At 42.8% G+C, this 22,226-nt stretch overlaps 1 protein-coding gene across 4 annotated transcripts in view; it reads left to right on the top strand.

The window, feature by feature from the left end:
- The window catches only part of CLSPN (claspin), a 413,699-nt gene that overhangs the window by 183,654 nt on the left and 207,819 nt on the right, over nucleotides 1-22,226 (top strand). For all 4 annotated transcript variants that reach the window (XM_085647976.1, XM_085647975.1, XM_085647977.1 and 1 more), the window contains exons 3-7: nucleotides 101-798; nucleotides 11,939-12,106; nucleotides 13,422-13,508; nucleotides 15,498-15,570; nucleotides 16,163-16,271. In XM_085647976.1, the coding sequence (XP_085504102.1) occupies nucleotides 101-798; nucleotides 11,939-12,106; nucleotides 13,422-13,508; nucleotides 15,498-15,570; nucleotides 16,163-16,271 (1,135 nt within the window). The remainder of the gene's footprint in view (nucleotides 1-100; nucleotides 799-11,938; nucleotides 12,107-13,421; nucleotides 13,509-15,497; nucleotides 15,571-16,162; nucleotides 16,272-22,226) is intronic.

Genomic DNA, 22,226 nt, shown 5'->3' on the forward strand with positions numbered 1-22,226 from the left:
GTGTGTCAAGAGTGAATTCTGATCTTTAGTGACATGTACTTAAATGCAGTTGCTGTATTCATATTTATTATATTTTGTAATGCTACTGTGTTCCTAACAGATTCAGAGGATGAAATTATTGTGAATAAAAAGTCAAAGAGCAAGCACTTCCTGCAAGGAAGCGATAGCGAAGAAGAGTATGCCTCCCTCACTAAGAGGGGCGAAACTGTTGATGTTGAGAGTGATGATGAAAATAAAGAGAACATCTTTACACCAAAGAATAAAAAATGCAGCCGTATTCGCCGTGCTCTTATGGACAGTGATGGAAGTGATCAGGACTCCTCCCCGGAGACTGACGGTACAAACCAGTCACAGGATAACATTGAAAGCACCATGGCGCTCCCTTCATCTTTCGATGAACTCCATACCCTTTCTTCTAAAGAGAGAGAGCAGTCTAAAAAGAAGTCCAAGAAACGAGTAAATAAGCAGAAAGAAGAGGTAATCCGTATCGTATCCTCCAAGGAAGAAGTGCAACTAAAATCGTCTAAAAAGAACTCAAAGTCTAAGACTAATTCTAAGGAACAAATACGCAAAGGAGATTTTCATATGGAAAACAAGAATGCGCGGATCCGCGATGCTGTATTTGAGGATGACTCGCACATAGGCTTGCTCAAAGAGAAATCTAAGAAGTCTAAGAAACTTAAGAAGATAGACGACCCAGAATCTGGCAATAAGAATGAAAGGGATTCCAAGACAACGATGGAAAAAAAGAGCAAAAAGGCAGTTCGGAGTCTCAAAAAGGATAAGCTGAAGCCAGAGGTAAATTTTCTGTCTGGAGAACAATAGTTGTTTTATTTTTGTCTCCCATTTCTCATGTATGAATTTGTTTTCTAGATGTACCTATCCCTTCTTTTTGTGGTAACGAGTGTATTATATGTGTGTTTTAAGGTAGGGCACTTAGAAGCCCCTCAAGTTTGGGGCTTCTATTTGCTTTTCTACTTTCCTGATGAACCCCCATTAAAATGCTCACATCACTTCCCACGCTCACGCACCTCTAGCTACCGAGGAAGGAGACCAACTTTATCTAACTTGATCGCCCTTCTTTCTGATTTTTAATATGGCTGCATAGAGTTCCTGGTACATTTGCATTGGAGACTTGACTTGTGTAGTCTTCCATCAGCTGCCTAGCCACGCATTCAATGTCAATGATTTCAGCTGCTTTATACATAGAGTGCAGTAGCAAATGTTAGTTTTAGGTCATCTTCTGTCTCTGGGCCCTTTTTAGGGAAACCTCTTATTTGCATTTGAGAAATTCATTTCTACCTTAGATTTTGTGTGCTCTTGGTGCTGTTCTCGTATTCTCATTGACCAGAGTCGGGGTGGTCTGAAGTTGTCCTGGATGATCTGTGATTATCTGACTGACCAATGCATTGTTTAGTGCTGCTTTGAACTGGTTGGTTGAGAAGAGAAAAAAGTATTCAGTATTGTTAGGGAATAGTTTTTTTTAAAATTATCTTCATTAAAACAGATCACTAGTCTGTCACAGAAAATAATAATAGAAGCTAAGTCAATGAGATACATATGATTGAAGCGTTCTGTGATGTTGTGTGAATGACTGACTGGAGTAAGGAATTGAGCACATGCAACTGAAAAACTGTAAAACTATTCCCAGTGCCCACTACCTCCGTAACTGGTCATTTAATGTACATTTAAATCTAAAAGTTATGCTGTCAGCTGAATGTTACACATAACATTATGCCTGATCACTATTTACAGACCTTCATACTCTGGGGGTTCTAATAAGATTTGCCTTTTAGTGCAACCACAATAATATGCCATGAGTCTACAGATAGTCCTTTGCTGTTTAACCTTGGTAGCGCCCTAAGCATGGCCACTTCCGCTAGGGTCCGTTTCGTACACTTCAGGAGCAGTTCTTGCCTACTTTTCCATTGCTATGATTCGCTTTGATATAATTACTGCTAAATCATTAAATTTTCATATCCACAGTTTTGGCCTATTGAATTGGCCCTGCAAGCATTAAAAGGGCTCAACTGTAATCTTTAATCCTGAGCGTTCTTTAATTATTCATGTTATCGCTACCCAGTAGGATTGAATGTGACAGCAATTCTGCAACATGAGATAAAATGACAGCTTGTCTGCAGACACCTGGGATAAGCATATTTTGCCCCCCAAAACAGTTTGGCTAGCATGATGGGCGAGAGAGAAGTCATCTGGATGCAATTGATTTTGGTAAAAATGAACCGAGAATTTCTGATTACCGATTTGGCATATTTTGGAATTTTGTCCGATGTGTCATCTCTCTCCTCCCTCCCCATAGAGGTCTCCCAAGCAATTTTGGATGCTGTTGTTGCAGTGTAAAAAGTGGAGGAGTGTGAGCTATATACGAGTGATACATCATGAGTATGATTTCCCAGAGCAAGAATATCAGTAGGTGGGCGGGACGTGGGTGGCTTGTCAGGTGTCTGGCCAAATTATCTGTGCTACCTTCAACAATCCTGCATGTTCCCTGAAATGCCTTCTGCTCAAACCATACTGATGCCTGATTCCCTCAAAAGGCAGGTATTCTCTCCCTCCCTAAACGGACCTTCTGCTGTACAAATTCCAGCCTCTGATCATATTCTTTTAGCAAAAAATCTATTTCATACAGTACATTTTGGCGGGCACCTCAGAGGGGGTTCCAGGATCATATGGTGTTACTTTGAGAACCCCTGTCACATTGCCTACTCTGAATGTCCATGTTTGTGGTTTCATTAACATCCTGACACTTGAATAGTAAATTCCAGGTCAATGTTGCAAATGCATTCTTGTTATCTAGTGATTGGACCATGGACAATGACTTCCGCCTCTGATTATTGTCTAACACATGAAAAAGTCTCTATAGGTTGGTGTGTGTTTATACTCCGGAATAAGCCTGTTCTAGTTGGGACGCACAATGAAACTGCTCCGCTGTACTAATCTTATTGCAACTAACTTCCCCAGGATTTCTTATTCAGAATTAAGGAGAGATAAAAGCAGATATGGTCAGACATCTGAGGTATTCCTACCTTTTTTGGGCAATACAACTATTGTAGCAGTTCTGGTGGCTTCTGCAAGCAGTCTATTTCCAACTGAATCAGTGTATAATGTTAGCAATTTGGACACCTAGTGGTTGTATTGGGTGCTGGTAAAAAGTGCTGCAGAAGAAAGCTTCTAGTTTTCTCCCCGCTAATGCTATCAATTAAGAGTTTGCGGTGCTAAAATAACCATCTTCCTAGCTTTCAGGAAAAGGCAGACTTTTATCAGAAACACTCATTTGTCTACGCAGCTTTCGCATTTTACTGGGACATAGCCTATGTTTTGTGCTTTTAACCTCCTTCCAATTAGTGGTAGAAATGGATGTGAAACCAAAAATGGATCCCGATAAGCTATACATTTCTGAAATGTAGACAAACTCTTGAATTCAGCAAGGGGTGATTTGTGTGGATCCTTTAAGGTTTTCCTATAGAAAGTAACCCTTCAAATGAAAAAATATTGAAATTGAGGTAAAACAAAAAAGCCATTTGTACCTACGTTTTCACCTGTAACTTCTTCCAACTATGGCAGATCCACTGGACCCTTCTGGTTGCGGGCATATATACTGCTTGTAGATTCACAAAGAACCCAAGGTACCCAGAGGCAATAACTGAGCTGCATCCTGCAATGGTTTTTCATTGTATACCTGGTATACAGCAATTCATGTGGTAAAATATATATATAGAGTGAAAAATAGGTATCAAGGAAACCTATGTATTTCTGAAATGGGAACAAGATATGGAGTCTAGAAGCACTGGTTATTTGCACATCTCTAAATTTGTCAGTACCCATACTAGCATGTGAATTATAGGGCTTTTTTCAAAATGACTTTTTACACACAGCCTTACACCTGGAAGGCAGAAAAGCATAAGAAGACTAATGGTAATCACACTTGTTCCACTATTTTGTGTTCCCCTAAGCCTCCTGATGAAAATGGTACCTCACTTGTGTGGGTAGGCCTAGTGCCTGTTACAGGAAACAGGCCAAAAAGTATTGTGAAGACATTAAAATTATCTGTCACAAAACAACCTGGTTTTGCAAGGGGGTAACTTGTGTTTTTGGTACCGGGCTTGGCGGTCATCTAGGGAAACCTACGAAACCCCGAAGTTTCTAAAAACTAGACACCCGGGGGAGTCCAGGGAGGGGTGGCTTGCGTGGATGCCCCAATGTTGTTTTACCCAGAAACCCCTGCATACCTCAAATTTAGCTAAAAACATCACATTTTCCTCACTTTTGCATTGGGCCCAGGAGTGGGTATGGATCACATTACTCCAGTTTTGAAGAGTTGTTTTTCTTGGTTACTTTCCGTTTTTGTTTGATATTGATTTTTACAAGTATCCTATTTAGTGTGGATTATGAGCTAAATAAAGAGCACCTATAAAATGATCTCCTATGCCCCTCTCCCTTCGTATTTGCCCTGCCCCTTCCTCTTCCCCCAAGTCTTGTCATAAAGTTTTATTTGGGAGGGGTGGGCTTCCAAAATATTTTGTAAAAGGGGAGGCTCAGAGCAAAAACGTTTCAAGGCCTCTACCCATGACACATCCATAACCATGTTCGAGTCCTTGCCCAATGAGTGATATGCATCACTTGTTAAGAACATGAAAGGTTTAGACCTTCCAAAAATGTTTGTTGCACGTTAGGTGCATGTATACGCATCCCGGCTATTTGGTAGCTCTCTCAAGACCCTATTAGATAGCCTGTCTACCTTTGTTGTCTGTGTGCTGGCCTCCACTAAAGAGACAGGTGAGATCCTAGTCAGTGTACCTCTGTCAAAAGAGGAATAAGTAGCTGCTTACAATTTTCTCCTCCATTTTCTGCTCAGTTTATTCAGTTCCTTAGTAACTAAATGTGTTTCCTATAAACCTGAATCTGAACATTCCTGTGATGCAGGTATTAAAAAGCTTGTGGTGTTAGCTGGTGTGCCGAGACCCCTCACATTTGATGTTATGCAATTGATTTACCCATTGCTAAATCTTAATATTGTATAGAATGTGGGCACAATGCGGTAAATGCACAGACCCAAGAAATTGTATGTCCTCCAGTAGTCTAAAGACCATTGTCATATGTCAGGTTCGTATAGGTTCTCTTGTTTAACTGCAAAGACAGTCGGGCCCAACCATTCTTGTGAATGAGCTAATCTAGTAAAAATGTGACTGGTTACCGTGTAATCTAACCCCCTTGCCAGAAGTTTTCCATTGAAATGTGGTTTATGTTTGTGTGACGGGAAAAGAAATAGAACAAGGCATACTCCCCATCCCAGCGTACCCCTGTGTAGACCATTGAGCCATAACTAATAGTGTACTTCCATAAGGAGCAGCAACTGAGTTCTTATGCTTGGCATATTATTTTGAACTCCCTATCATTCTACACAAACTTTAGATTAAAATGTAATCTGTCATCTGTGTCAAGTCTAGGACTCGTCCCAATGTCTCTGGGTATGTTGTAGTTTTGGTGTCCATCTCTTTCACCGATGAGCCCTACCTTTATTGTTTGTATGTGTTGACCACTACGAAAGGACTTGGACAAATCTGAATCAGACAGGTTCTTTTGTAGGTCAGCCAGACAATGCAGTCCATTGAACCCTTCTGTGTCTGGTCGATCTCTGTTGCTGTCGTGTTTCTCTCTCTGGGGCAGGGCGTGTAAAACCTCAGTTCTCCAGCCAGGACCAGGCCTCAACAGGGGAACTAAATATGTGGGCATCGGCTTTGACCATCACTTTCAAATTTGCCTAAAGCAGCAGAGCAAAGTGAATATTATGTGAGTGCTAGAACTAGCACAGTTTAACTTCAGGAAGGCCTTTTGCTGTATCAGGGTTGTATAGTCGGGGAAGATTTGAACTTTATATTTCACAAAGTCCCCTGTCCTCTTCCTTTTTCAAAAATGGTGTTGCAATTTCGATAGTTCATAAGTTTCAAGATCAGTGGGCCTGGCAGAGGCCCCGGGCTCTGCTTCTGCCCTGGGATCCTATGTGGCGGTTTGATGACAAAGTTTGGTGTTGGCTTATTTTCAAACATATATTGCAATAGCCATTGTTCAAAAATACTTCCGGCTTTTGACCTTCAGGGGTCTTTGGCATACCAATCTAGCGTACATTATTTCTGCGAGAACACTCTTTCACGCTCTCCGTTCTGCGATTCAGGGACCCCATTGCATTATCTTGTTTGCCTTTTCTTTACTGTTTGCTTCCATAAAGACAAGTTGAATTGATTTGCCATCGCCCTTTACACCAACTTATTTTTTTGTGGTCCATAAACATGATCGGGTCAACTCCATAGGGATCCCCCCATCTTATTTTTCCATCCAGCATCGATTTGGTGTCATGAATCACCTATAGAATGGTGTCAAACTTGTCTTTAGAACCACATAGTGTGGTCTTGGCTGACTTAAGGGTAAGATCCGTGGAGGAGGCTTACTGAGGAAGTATTTCAAAAGTCTTATCTCCAAGAGGAGGCTTAGTGGACCTGGTGTTTACGATTTTGTGCACACATAAAGGTAGTATGACCCCTGACAGACTCTTAAAAGTTCAGATGCAAATGTGGGACACTGAAAAATAGAAAAAGAGGCAATGCCACTACTTTTCTGCTTCTCATAATGCAGTTGCAATGAATCGGCCACATTGAGCATGTCATGTTGTCTGGTGAGCCAAACATTTGGAGCCAGGGTTGTAAATGGAAGAGGGATGACTTGCCCTTGCCAGTGAAGTCGTCCGATATTTTCTCGATATGCCCCTACGGCCTATCTTTAAAAATTGGTACTCACTGTGCAATGCCTTGTGTATATATGTCGGTTTCATATTTGTGGAGTCCAGGTATTAGTGGGTACCTAGGTGCGAATAGGAGCACAGGGGAGACAAATGCACATTGATGCACTCTGGCCCAGCAAGAGAGCTGCTAATTCCAGCTCCTCTTTCATAGACTGCGGCACCCCGGACCTCCCGAGCACCTACATGCTGCCTCTCATTCAAGGTCATGAGCCTTTGGGACCTCTGTCAGCACACCAGGACTTGGTGCCCTCCCCGCCGCCGAAGGAGATTGCCATCACCCTACCAAGGAGCACGGTCAGCTCTGCTCTCTCGGTGCTCCGGTCCCTGGGTGCCATCTTGTCTTCTATGTTAGCCGCCCAGTCAACTCTCTGCTCAGTCTGCTGGCCCTATCCAGGCAAAGCAACAGTCACTGGAGCCTCTCGGGTCTTGGAAAATGTTCATGGGGTTGTGCAGGGCAAACTGGAAGCTTTGAAATCAGCTGTGTAAGAGCTCTTAGCACTACAAAGGAAATAGAAGTCGTAGCCCCACTCCCTCCTGTCACGAATAGTTTGAGATTAGTATATGTATGGGTGTGTGCGCCAAATGGCTTTGCTGTTCGTTTCATTCCAATCAATCCAAAACAATTTTTTCTATGGTGAAAGAAATGACTAAGCTTCCTGAAGGACCTAACAATATGATTACTTCGAATGCTCATTGCAACGAAATTGCCACCTTCTTTATAAATAAAGTACAGGGCATCTATAAGTCCTTCCCCCCGAATGTCGCTAGCCCGGACTTCACCATAGTTGAGACACCTAATGATCTTCCACACTCTCTCGGCTCCCTTCCATCTATCTCTGCGGTCCAAATGGATAGGCTGATTGTTAAAATTAAATCCGGTTCCCCGGAGGACCCTGTTAAACCCGAAATGGCGCGACTTCACAAGGACCCCATTCTGACAGAAGGTCTGAAATTGATCAATAAAACCCTGGAATCCACCATAATACCTAAATCCTGGAAGCATGCTAAGGTCGTCCCTCTATTAAAAAAACCCACCTTGGATCCCTCCAAGCCGGAAAATTTCCGACCAATATCCCTGCTACCCTACTTATCCAAGATAGCGGAATCTCATGTAAATTCAATTTTGATCAACTATTTAGAGGCCAATGGAATTTTGGATGACTCCCAAAATGGTTTTCGGACAAATCATAGTACCGAGTCGGCCTTATTAGCCGTCACAGAACAACTAAGGGAGGTACAGGACCGAGGTGGTACAGCTGCACTGGTCCTGTTGGACTTGAGTGCAGCATTCGACACGGTCTCCCATGAGATCCTCTTAAGAAGACTATGGGAGATCGGAGTCAGAGAGGGAGCCCTAGAGTGGTTCGTGTCATTTTTGACGGACCGCTCTTTCCAGGTCCATGCTCCACCGCATAAATCAGGAAGGTTTCCGCTGTGCTGTGGCGTCCCCCAGGGGTCTGCACTTAGTCCCACGCTATTTAATGTGTACGTCCGCCCCCTAGCCGCACTGGCTAGAACTCGTAACATCAAACTAACATCGTATGCGGACGACACACAGTTTATCTTCTCCTTCTCCAGTGATACTAACGCCGACAAAATTAAATTTCAAGAAGATCTATCGGCCATTGCAAACTGGTTGACTGAAAACCGTCTCCAACTCAATTCATCTAAGACTGAGGTATTACTGGTTGGGAAGGAGACTCAAAAATGGGACGATCAGTGGTGGCCATCTGCATTGGGACCTGCACCCACTCCTAAGAAGGAGGTCAAAAACTTGGGTATCATGGTCGATAAAAGACTAGACCTTGACTCCCACGCCAAAAAGGTGGCAGGCATGTGCTATGGCCGTCTTCGGTCTCTGAGACCCATTCTGGGTTTTTTCGAACCCCCAGTTCGTCAGATGATCATTCAGGCCATGGTGCTGTCAAACATTGATTACTGCAATGTCCTCATGCTGGGCTCTAATCAGTCTACGATTAACAGACTTCAAAGAGCTCAGAATGCGGCCGCACGCAGTCTGTTTGGTTTGCCAAAAAACTTTCATAACTCTCCTATCCTCCAACATCTGCACTGGTTGCCGGTAAAGCAGCGCATCCAATTTAAGGCACTTTGCCTTATCCACAAAATTTTCCACTCCTCGGGCCCTAAAATTCTGAAAAATCTAAGCTCTCTATATGTCCCCACTCGGGCTCTCCGTTCTGCAGATCTGTTTTTGGCCCACATTCCTATGATTCAGAGGAGCAGAGCAGGAGGCCGATCCTTCAGATACTTGGCTCCGAAATTGTGGAATACAATCCCGCTTGAAGCTCGTGCTATTACGAATCATTTGTCTTTCAGGAAAAAAATTAAGACCTGGCTATTTAACACTCCTTAGGCCTAGTTTTCTGTAGTTCTTCCCACTCCTGGCTCGGTTGCTGTGTATCTGGCTCGTCTGCAAGCGCTGGGACGCCCTGTTGTTGGGGTAGCCATGCGCTATATAAACTGCCCTAACATAACATAACATTCCATTTGGCTGCATAGTTGTTCATTGCCTGGTTTGAGTGTTCAGTGGCATCGCTAGCCAGTTAATGGCTTTAATGCAGTGATATTATTTGTGGATGAGTAGTTGTGTGAGGAGGTTTATTTTGAATGCTTTTGACTTCAATGTTGTTAGGAGAGGAATATGCTATTGAAGTGACCACATTCTGTAAACCATGTGGCTTGGTGCTGTTTTGTAAGAATGAGGTTTCCCGTGTGTGTTTTACATGTTCGGGGCACAGTAGTATAGCAGTAGAAGTAAGTTTGAAAGGGCTAAGTAGGGTGTGTTGGGTGGTAAGTCTTGTTGAGAAAAGTGCATATTCAGGTCCCTACTGTGAACAAAAAGCTGACCTAAACAGAGCCCTTACTTTAAACTGAGTGTGACTTCACAAATGTTTGCTGTACATGAAACCCTTGTAAGGCCTGAGTCCAATATAATTAAAATGTGGAATTGTCTGAACCTTGCTAGAAACCAAACCTCCTCATAATATGAGAGGGTAGTATGAGAGCTCTGATGTGAGACTGCTGCTATAATTGATAACCTTACTGATTGCTATCACTTGGATTAAGAGTATGAGTATTTTTGTACAAAACAGGAAGATATTTAATAAGATTCTACTCTCCTGAAGCTAGGTTGTTGTACTCATTTACACAGTTATATTTATAAAATGCCTTAGACCAGTGATTCGTAACCTGTGGTCCCGGATTCCTTCTTAGGAAGTCTGCAACTGTTTCGAAAATTAATATTTGCAGATTATGAAAATTGGAGGCTAACAGTTAAGTGGGTATCTTCAGCTTGATTTATGACAGTAGGGTAAGTTCACCTGACAGTAGTATGGCTAATCGGTGGTCTCAGTCGAAGCAGAAGTATTCACTGACAAAAATAGAGGATACATTTGAAATAAAAAAGAGATATCATAGAATTTGCATATTGCTTGATCTTTTAGAAATCAAACTTGACGATTCAATCTCCCCTTTAAATTTATAAATTGGATTCTTGTATTTCTTTTGTGAGTTAAAGAAATATTTAATAAAGTGTATTTGTGTGATGTATGCTTGTTCCTGTATTTTCTTTTAGTTCAGATCATGGAAATCGCTTAGGCTGAGGTCTCTGGCTCCATAGTGATTCAGTGGAGGTCCAAAAAAACTAAAGGTTAAGAACTGTTGCCTTGGACTGTATGAAAAGAAAGGGGGTGAACTCAATTTTAAGTTGTAAAAAACCTAGTTATCAGTAGCAGCATATTACCATTGGTGGCAAACATGCACTATTCAAATAATACGCTGTACCATATTAGATGCTCATGATAGACCAGATCCCTTCAAAGAATGGTACACAATGAGCATTTTGAGTTGTCTGATCTTTGTGCTCAAAGCTGCTTCAAGTATTCAGGTTTTTCTGAGCTATTGCATGCAGCAAAAGCACAATTTAAAATGCTTGCCTTTTTTACATCTTGGGATATGTTTTGTCATGTTCTCGAACTTGCCAATGAGGCCTCTAATTATTGCAAACATTTAAGCTGATTCTATTTTTTGGGGGGTTGTTAATTATATATTCAATGCTTTTTTGCAGTATCCTAAACGCTTGGAGCTCAGTTTAAATTATGCTTTGAAATAGGTCAATCTTCTCTAGCTTGTATTATAAACAAGGTTTAGTTGTTCTGACTGTTGTAAAGAAACCACTTTAAAGCACTCATTATTCTTAATTTGCACTTGCATAGCATATGCTTCGTTCTGAGAAACCCAGTTTACTACTCTCTCTGTAGTAGAAACCATGTGCCTTGTAGTATTTCGCATACCTATGCATCAAGAACTGGGGGGTGTTGGCTTAGGTGTTTGTTTCAATTCTGTCATTGAATTCTTGAGTACTTTAATCTTATGCATACTATCCATTTCGTAAATAAAAAGTCCAGCAATTGCTTAGGCTCTCAATAGTATAGTATCTGGTTCTTATACATTTTTGAATATGCGCAGGGCATAACTCATTTAAAAATGTGAGCATGTGTGCAGTTTGCACTGTAAGAAAAGCAAGTGAGTTACAGCGGTGTGCATGGTCTCATCCACATGCCAACTAAGTGTTTGAGTAAATGTTCACTTCTTTTTGATGATGTTGGACGTTGATCTCCAGTTGTCCACATTTAGCCCACTGGATCTTTAAGGCAGTAGCTGCCTTTGATACAAAAGTGCTGGTTCCTATAAAATCCTTTTGTTCTGCACTGCTCAATTTGACCATCTAGAGTAGTTAGGGATCTAAGCTCCACATTTATCTCAATGAGCAGCAATACCCGGTCACTCATTCTCCTGCATACCTCTTTAAGATTAGCAAGGAAGGATGAATAATTTACATACTACAGGAGCAACCAGCACTATGGTTGGGGGTAATTGAAAATGTCCAAAACCCCAAAAGCCGTTACAGCTCACTTTTTTGCCTGTCTTGCACTGAAACAATACCTAAAAGTTATTTTGTTGTCCTTTTGGGTACCTCTTAATGGCACTTTGTCAAAATCAGCCTATGTGTTCATGTATGTACATAAACCTTAATTTAAATTGCATGTCAAGTTCAGTTCTACCTTGGATGTGTCTAATGCATGCCTTTTCGATTTTGGCCAGGAAAGTGAAGATGGGCCTTCTATGGAGGACAGTGGTTGTCTTCTTGCTGACAGTGACCTGTTTGATCAGGATTTAGGTGAGGACAGTGATCGGCATAGCGATGGAAATGAGGAAGAATCCCTGGAGGCTATTCGTGCTGCTGTGAAAAACAAAATGAAAACACAGAAGGTATGGTTTTTACTACAACAAGTTTGCAAGTGATCTTGGTCCATGTAGGGCTAATTAAAAACATAGAATCTCCAACCTTGAGCATAGTATCCTCTTCTGGCATGCCTTTTATTGTTGCTTATCTGGAAAGGTGAGAGGTGGCACATTGGGGAGTAGGCTCTGTTGATCTGGATTGTCGTCCCCAATTCATCAATACCGAGTAACTGAACAGTGGATATTGCTAGATAGTAAGCAGTACGGTTTGATATACTATGGTGGAATGGCAGTGCGAGTTGTGCTATTGTACATGGGGGACTATGGGCAATGACCTATTCTTTCTGAAAGAGTAAGTTGTAAAATAATTCTTGTTGTCAACAATTCTGACTGTCTTGAAGCTTATTTCATGTTTAAATTAGTGTTGGTAGATGAGCAGTTTAGGACAAGTAAGCTCTGTTCACTCTGCCCCATATTTTTAACGGATTTTAATGAAAGGGTAATGAAATGAATTTTCACAATCTGAAAGCTCACAATTGCATTGAGGTAAAGACACTCAAGTGTTTTTCCCCCTTTCTTTCTGAGAAACTAATTCCATGATTACTCTACACAAAATGCTTATCAAACGCTGCTTCAAATGGTTTCTTGATTGGGAAATCTGTATCCTGGAACAAAATCATCTCTGTCCATAAAGTGCAACAGTTAACCTTCCTTCTGAACACAGCCTTCTATATGTCTTTAAGCACAGAAGCTTTATAGGTGCAATCAGTTTACATGACCATTTCCTTTTGTGGAAAGAAAATCAGTACAGTGGTTACTTGTAGCTGAGCATGCGCTAATATCTTGTACCTGCTTTTGAACCATCTTCTGCTTTTTTATTTTACTGGCCATTGACTCAACAAGTAACCTGTACAGCCATGAATGTAGTAGGATTTGCACATGTTATGGCAGTGAAAGAACTATAACAAAATTGTCCTTTCTTTTTTTTTTTCTTTTATTTATCAATATTGTTTATTTGGAGAAAAAAAAACGTACCTAGCAGTTTAGCTTGAATTATTTGTCCTTTGGTTTGCAACCCATCCTCATTTTTAATGAGAAACTGTCTTAGCAGAGCTGCTCCATGTAAATTTATGCCACGTTAAACAGTGCTCTTGTGGTCCTCCGATATTTATTATTGTAGTTGCTGTGGTTAAACAAAAGCAGGACAAGATTTCATATGTGTACCCATTTTAATTGTGTTCTGAAGTTTTGTGAATATCTTGCCAATTAAAACAATGATTTTTATTGTGACTACAGAAGCTTCAGGGCTCTAAGTGTAATTTTTATTTTGACTTACTTTTAGGTTGGAGACCTTGATTCTGAGTATGGGAACTACAGGCGAGATTATGAGGAGGATGAGGAAACTGCAGGGAAGAATAATAAAAGAACGGTATGGACTATTTGGCCTTTCTTATCTGTACAAGACTGATTAACTCCACACAAGTGTCCACCCTGCAGTGATCTATCACAAAACGATTGATAATGATGAACAGTAAACATGGTACAAAGCAAATCTCGCCGAATGCTGCTTTGCTGGACTTATTCTTTGGAAAACAAGTTGATTCGGATTTATTTTTTAAGTTATGTATAGCGCAGTATGTCTCTTTGCACCTATTTATGTCAGCAGATCCATAGAGTATGACATTAGAGTTTCAGATGCCACATATTCCCTTTATGTTTATCCCTTAAAATTGAGGTTAGAGGTGGAGGAGGAAAAGTGATAGATGAAAACGGGATCGTTATCCCTCCAATATGCATACTCTATTGTAATTAAAGAGGACAGTTGGGAGTTCTGTTTCAGGCTGATGTGTAGTCTGGGATGTGCTTTTTTGAAGGCGTCTATTTTTTGTGAAGGAAGGAATTTTATTTTCAAAGGTGGGTTTTCTTTTTTTCCTGGTCTAGATTCTACACATTAGTACATGGTACCACTTCACTCTTAAGCAATCTTGTCTTTACTTCTTTATGAAACTCATAACTAGGTGTAAGTGGCCATGTTCTAAGTGTATCCTTAGTCAAGATCCTTTATTCTCATAATACATTTAGAAAGGACTGTGCGATATCCTACCTTTATGCAGGCGAAGTTACCCAGCAGGGTCCGCTGGCATTTTTTGATGTTTCTTAAGGACTCTCTTGCTATTTTTATACACATTCTAATTTAGGAATCAGTCTATATAAACCCGTTCCTAGGGTGGTAGCAAGCAGACTAACACCAAGGACCTTCAATATCAGTAATATTCTGACTTAAGAGCATCTTGTTGTGCCCGGTTTCTGAGGGTCGTGTTCAGTGGCAACTAGCAAAGCCTGGGCTTGACCATGCTTCAGAATGTAGTCGCCAATTTTGCTTCCAGGGCAGCAGATGAGGGAGTCTTAACCCTTTTAAGTCAAGGCAGTAAAATTAGTTAAGCTCATTAGTTTGAGGAACCTTTATCAAACTTGTCCATTTTGCTCTATGGTCTCACCACACCCAGACTGATTTAAATTTTTGTTGGAAACTCCATGCTCCACAGTGTATTAGTTGTGCATAGTTGCTGGACATTTCAGAACTAGCCACTTGAAATTTCACCACTTACTATTGCATTCCCTTTCCTACTGGTTTTCTGAATCAAGCCACATGTCCTAGTACCTCTAGTGTTAGTTAATTTAATCCCAAGTCTTATCTTGAGCTTTAGCTGCATGCTAAATCTTAAGCAGACCTATTATGGTGGGACATTTCTAAGTACATTCACATGATTGTGTGCGATAACCACAAGTTGTACCCATTGATTAAACCCTTACACTTTCAGTGTTTTTTTTTTTTTTTGGAAGACTGCACTAAACTAACATTGGCAAATAAATTTCTGTACCAAAATTGCATGCTGTATTTTCCAGTTCTAACACCTCATTCATAATTGAACTAATTAGTGCATGCCTCCTTAAAATAACATTATATTACATACATGAACCAAACCGGGTTCTATTTGTACCTTTTTGGCTTCTGTTTTTTAAATTGGATGGTATTATTGTCTGTGAATATGCCGCGCCTGTGTGTACTTTGAAATATATGCCCAAGATTCTCACAAGTTAGTCCAAATCTTGTTTCATCTCAGTGCATATTTTATCAAGAGAATACTCATCTGCTAACAGTCGTGCTTTTTGTTGAGCGATAACTGCGCTTTACTTCTCAAACCAAATTTATATGGTAATACATTTTGGATCAGCGCCTGTATCATTTTGTGCCAACCTTGGGTTTAATAGTTCTATGATTTTGCTCTTTCTCTCCTGCATAAGCAATCAGCAATTCGCTTTAAAAAAAAATAGTTTCTTTGCATTGATTTTCAACTAGCTCATTAATATGGTCCTCAATGGTACTTAACATAAACATTGGCACATTTCCCTGCAGGAACGAAAGGCAGCTCGACTCAGTAAAGAAGCCATCAAACAAATGCATAGTGAGACCCAGCGAATGATTAGAGGTACGACCGGGATGATTCTTTTGTAAAACAGCCTTTCAGTGCATGTTTTCTGACTATTTTAGCATACATCCACATTATTAGGGAGTGCTTATTTTTGTTCCAGTGGTATGTTTGGAAGCTTTCTTAGCAGACTAGGAGGGGTAGGCTGATAGTCTGGCATTTACTTTTCAGAGCAGTTGATGTCTCTAGGGAACTGTAAAGTAAATGTGTATCCTAGATTGTGCCTCTTTGTGAGGGGTAGTTGACTCCTAGCACCTGTTATTTGATGGCAGTTCCAATTAGTGTGTATCTTGATAGTGCTTTTTAAACATTTTATGATCTGAGATTACATTTGAAACTGCACTTTTCCCCCTGGTTTTTCCCTGTATACGTGACTGGTTTCTGAATCCAAAGCATTTAGAGTGGTTTTTGTTTTCCAAGTAGCCGTGTGTGAGTATGAATGTTTTAAACCTTAAGTGGCTGTTTTGGTAGCTGATAGCATAGTACAGAACCATCAAATTCCATGTTTATTTTCCCTCTGAGTTTCAGTAATGCAATTGACAACATGCTGACAGCTGATATAACTTAGCATGCATGTATTTTTCATTCGTAGAATCCTCTGTGGCTCTGCCATATCATTTGCCTGAACCCAAGACCATCCATGACTTTTTCAAGCGCCGTGCAAGGCCTGTCTGCCAGGGCAGTGCAATGCAGCTACTCAAGTAAGTCAAGCTTTTTGCTTCAAGGTTTGCTTTTGAAGTGTCAAAAGCAGAGCTCATACTTACTTTTTCATCAGTAATTGAACTTGTATTTTAAAGGGTTTTTTAAAGTGCTTTTTTTATTACCAATTTTATTGAATTTTTACAAAGTCAAAATGCACTCGGGAGAATCAAGAAGGGATGTATTAGTTATAACATAAGACGAAAGTACAAAGCACCTTTGAACAAATATCCAGAGAGGAGACCCAATCATGCAGTGAACTGAAATAAAAAGCTCATACCAGTTGCCCCAACTATTGCCCCCAGATGCGCTCATGCTTCGATGGACAACCCCTAGTCTCTTACACAGGTCTCTCTTGTTCTGCACACCAGGCCACACCTCTCCACTACTGATTTTCGTAGGGGGAGCAGGAGCTTTACATCGCGCTGCTATATCCTGCTTCTCCAACATTGTGGCAGTACCCAAGAGCGCCCGGTCCACCCTCAATCCCCCAGAACCTTAAGCAGCAACAGCAAAGGGGAAAGCTGCACCTCCCATCCCAACACATGTCAGTTCCCATGTAATGGCAATCCAGTAACTGAATCACTGGACACAACCTAACCATGTGGTAGAAGTCGGCAGAGGCATGCGAGCAGTGGGGACAGGTGGGATCTGGAACAAGGCCCGCCCGGTGTAATCTGGCAGGAGTGAGGTAGGCACAGTAAAGATAGTTCTGAACCAGACGGAGCTTGCGTGAAATTGTTACAACTCTAGGAGCCATTCTAGCATCTTTCCAGTCGACATCTTCCAGGGGGCCCAGTCAACCCTCCCAGCGGGCCCTATCGTGGCCCAGTGTACACGAAGCATTAACAACAAGGGTACAGAAGTTCTGAGAGATGCCCCCCCTTTCCCAACGGGCCCATGAGGAGTTTAGCCTCCATAGGACTAAATTCAGGGGGGGGATGTCACATGACGTGAGTGTAAAGTGTGTGCTGCAGCTGCAAAGAATTGTAGAATTGCGATGAGGTGAGTGCATACGTGTCCTGGAGTCCCTGAAAGGGGCGTATCTGGCCATACCCTGACCTCAATCGTAAAGGGTGCGCTTACAATTACTCAGGGTGAGGCGGAGCTGGAATCGTGCTAGAGGAGTGATGATGCTACCTTTTACAGTTCGCGAAACCATCAACGAGGCAAGGCTATTAGGAGGTTCTGAAGGACATGGAGGAACCACAGCAACACCATCATCTTGTAGAGTGCAGTTCGGTCCATCGTATTCAGCGGGAGGGATTGCCATTTGTGGAGGTCCTCCTTAGCTCTTTGCATCAAGGGTCTGAGATTAGGAGTCCATGTAAGTTCAGGGTGAAGCGCCACCCATATACCTAGATATTTGAAGTTTAGGCGGCGCACAGGGAGGTTAGTCTGCCAGGCCACACAGTTTCAAGTCGGACTTAAGGGAACCAAGACTGATTTGGGCTGGATTAACATGAATACCTGAAGCTTCCCCGAAAAGCTGGAAGATTTGCCAGAAAGACAAGGACTTCATCGGTGTAGACAGCGATGCGTTCTTCATTACTCTCGGCCCATCGCCGTACCTGGGCATCTCAATGGCCTCTATGCGAGAGTGGTTCAATGAAAAAGGCAAAAAGGAGAGGAGATGGGGGTGGAGGGCAGGGGCAACACTCCGAAGTCCCACGTCTGTTAGTGAAGAGTTTGGAGATCATGCCGTTTATCTGGACACGTGCGGTAGGTGCTGAGGATAGTGCGCAGGCGAAGCTTTGAAAGCAGGGTCCGAACCCGTCCCTCAGTAACACAGGCTCCAGGTAAGTCCGGTCCACTGTGTCAAATGCCTTTTCAAATGAAAAGCATGGCTAATCGGGGTGTAAGCAGGTGATGATGAGCCAGGGCGAAATGCAGTCGTCCGAAGCAGTGTTGCGTACTACTGGCCGGATAAAACTACATTGGTCAGCATGTATAAGTATGTGGAGGACTAGCTTGAGATGAGCGGCGAGGATTGTAGCAAAGATTTTGACCTCACTATTGATAAAGTAGATCAGACTGTAATCAGAGCAGGATGTAGACTGGGGTTGTGTCTTCGGGATAAACGTTTTCAGTGCTTAATTTGAACCAGTGATTTCTTGAGCTCAGCACCGGCACATAGTTGTCAACACCGGTGCTTGTGACAGTCTGCCACAAGGTGGTGCTGTCTGGCTAATTTAGAGATGACCACAAAAACAGTTAGTCATTTTAATGTACATTGAAGCAATAATTATTACCTTTCTCCCAAGCCATTCTTATGGCTTTGAGGCCTTTTAATAGTCCGAATTGTCACACCTGTAGGAGTGTGATGGTTAGTAGTTGTGTTATTACTATCATTGGCAGGGGTAATGTGTGGAGCAAGCTGCAGTGGCCTCCTAACAAGTGCCTTGGCACCTGTTTTACAAATTAAGCAGTGACTACGATGGTAGCAGTATATATCTCCGGTAGAAAGGTACCAGCCTTTTACTGTGTCTTCATGTAGTGAGAGAAGGCGGGGTGTTAGGATTTCTCAAAAGGTGGAGTAGTATTCTGTGGGAAACCAGTCCGGACCGGGTGTCTTTCCTGGATGCCATGGCAGAAATAGCCACTCCTACCTCTTCCATCGATTTTTGGCTAGTCCAGCAGCTGAGCCTCCGAGCGCAATAAGCAAGGCAGGGGTACCGCATGTAGAAAGTGAGGGTCAGTTTCAGCTACAGATCTGGAGGTTGCTGTGTACAGATGGCTTTAAAAGTCCGCAAATGTTTGTGCAATACAGTTTGGTGCTGGGAACGCGTTTGTTCTAGCTCTCGAAGTCGTCCCTTGACGTATTCCCTGATAGTTTCCTTACTGACTGCCCATAAGGTACCATCCGAATGGACCAAGCCATCTTTGGCTTGGAAGTAGGCTCTCAGCTCACCCTCCAGGACCTGCATTTGGGACTCGTCCTGGAGGTACCAAGCGTTGAGTTGCAACATGGGGCATAAGTCACTCGTGGGGGAACAAAGGCGGAGGAGGAGAGGAAAGTGGTCCGATATTCTTTATGAAAGGATTTGAGCTACCTAGCAGCTGTAGGGAGCTAGCATGAATGTAAGATATATACAGGAATGGATATGGTGCGCGGCTGAGGTGTTGGGATATTGACGTGACGGGGGTCCCACACATGTTGCAGAGACCGAGGGCAGAGGGCCAGTCCAAGAGACGACCTGCAATGGCCCAATGTGAGGCAGAGGGAGTATCTGTGACGTCCGTGTCCGGAGCGAGGACTGCATTGAAGACACCCCAGTCACCGTCAGTCTATCTGGAAGATCCAACAAAACCTTGGAGAGTTCCCCAAGGAGGGCGTCCAAGGCTGCAGGCACACACGAAATTAACAGTTCGCCCCTCGAATGTATGACATTACAACGCATACGTTTACAACGCATGCCTTTACAACACAGTTTTTACATCGCAACATCCTTTACAACGCATTCTTTTACATTGCATGCCATTACATAGCATTTTCAGAAACTACCTTTACAACGCATTCCATTACATCGCATTATACCTTTACAACACATACCATTACAATGCATACCATTACAAGGCATTTAAGGTAAGTGTTGGATAATATAGGGGTAATAATTACTATTCTAACTCCAGTGAGTGCAACAGTAGGGTAAGTGTTGGATAGTGTGGGGGTAAAAATTACTATTCTAACTCCAGTGAGTGCAACAGTAGGGTAAGTGTTGAATTGTGTAAGGTGTAATGCTTTGTAATGGTATGCATTGTAATGACTTGCGATGTACTGCCTGTGTTGTAGTGACATGCGTTGTAGTGACATGCAATGTAATGGCTGTGTTGTAATGAAATGCGATGTAAAGGATGTTGCGATGTAATGATGGCTATGTAAAGGTAGTGCGATGTAATGACTGCGTTGTAAAGATGGTTTCCCTCGCCCCTCAACCGTACCAGTTAGGGCAAGGAAGCGACCATGAGGTTAGCTTGTTTGACAGTAATGGGGAAGGAGCGTTGGAGTGAGATTGCCACTCCTTGGGAGCCCCGGGCATAGCCAAAGTTTCCTGAAGCAACAAGGCATCCGGAAGGAAGCGGTTTGCGTATATCACAGGACCGTGGTACATTTCACAAGGTCTAGTAACCCGTCTCCGTTCCAGGACACACCGTAAAGATGTCATGTCTAGCATGGAATATTCTATCCTGCAAAGAGGATCGTTTAGATCATTCACCCCATGGGTACATTGAACAACAATGTACCTTCGTTATGGCGTAGGAACTGCAGCATATACGTGTGTCTGAGTGCGATGCAAAACAAAGGAGCAGAGGAAAACAAGTGAAAAACCTCCCCAGAATACTATTCAGTCCTAACCCCCAGAAGCATCTGTCACCACAAACTAAAAGCAAAAACACAACGCAAGTGATAATGGCACTAGAGTGGTGGACCCCTCCTTAATGTAGGATCAAAGGCAACCATCAGGAGGTAATTCAGAAATTAAGTTTCAAAAGACAGTATCCGGCTCCTGCCAGGAGTCAAAGTCTGGTGAATTATAGCGTGGGACTCTGCGACAGATCGGTGTCTGCTAGTTAGGGGGAGTGGGGGATCACATTTTGCTGGCCTTCCGAAGTTAGTGGGGAGACCACTGCTGTCAAAGGCAAGAATGATGATGGTGCTGCTGATGGCGTTGGGTCTCTCGCAGGAGTGGACGATGAGGGAGAGTTAGGTCTTTGGGCTGGGCCTTCTGCGAGAGCAATTACTATTTGGGTTTTGGAGCTGTAGTTGTCCTAGAGTCCAAGGACCCAGACTTTGAAGGGTGGGCCCTCTTGGCCTGCAGAGTGGCTGATCCTCAGTAAAGAAGGTCCAAGCTGTCTCCAGATTGTCAAAGAAGTGAGTCTTGTTGGCATACACAACTCGAAACCAGGCCGGAACAGCAGATCATAGGAAAGTTTGAGCGCTCCTAGTTTAACTGCTGCTTATGAACACCATTTGTACATCTCTATCTTTAAATTTAAAGATGCTAGTGATCATGGGTTGATGCGGCACTCCTGGAGGAGGGCTTGGCGTCTGGGCTCTATGTGCCCTCTCGATTGCAAACCAAGGAGATAATTGATCCGCAGGCATCCAAGATTTTATCCAGGTTTTGAGAAATTCCTCCGTTAACAGGGTTTACATGCCTTAAGGGAATACCCATAAAGAGTAGGTTATTGTGCCGTCAGCGATTTTAAAGTGTCTTTGGTGCGTTGTTTGAGGTTTTCTTTGTGCAAAAGAAGTCTGGAGACCTGCGATTTTAAGTTGGTGGCATCAGCTTCTAATGTGGACAGGCAGATCTCCGCCTCTGCTCGTGGCGTTGTGCGGGTCTTGACGTAGAAAAGCCACTTCCATGCACACTTCTCCTATCTTGGCCACAATCCTACAAGCCTTTTATACAGCCCAATCTACAGTGGAGACCAAGTCACCGTCTGCTGATGGTGACTTATCCACAACTCCACTCTAGGCTTGGCCCCAAGTCGTGGTATGTTGGTCTGTCCTAGTCTGGGAGGCCACTAGTCGGTTAGGTTTTCCTTTGCCCATGGTGGCGATGGACCGAGGCATCATGACGGAACGCCGAAGGGGACCTAGCCCCATGGCACTTAAATGCAGCAGCTCGAGCAGCGGGGCCTGGGCTCAGCTTTCACCAGGGCTTGGGGTAAAGTGTCTGTGTCTCGTGGGGAGTTAAGGGCCGCCAGGATCGTGTCCCAGTGCGTAGCTAGGGGCACCTTGCGTAGGCCTAACATGTCTTCAGGCCGAAGCGCTACGTTTTCTGCTTTGGCCCATGTGCGCAACTAGTACCTCCACATTTCTATATTCAGGTAATCCGGGTGTTTTCCAGCGCTTTGTGATCAAGCGTTTCGCTACTGCCAATCCCAGGTCAAGAAACCTGGAGGTGACCCTGTTGCTACGATAGAAGTGTAGTAGGTAAACATGCCCTTCA

Source organism: Triturus cristatus, chromosome 3_2 (assembly GCF_964204655.1).
Source record: "Triturus cristatus chromosome 3_2, aTriCri1.1, whole genome shotgun sequence".
In the NCBI taxonomy this organism is placed as follows: Eukaryota; Metazoa; Chordata; class Amphibia; order Caudata; family Salamandridae; genus Triturus; species Triturus cristatus.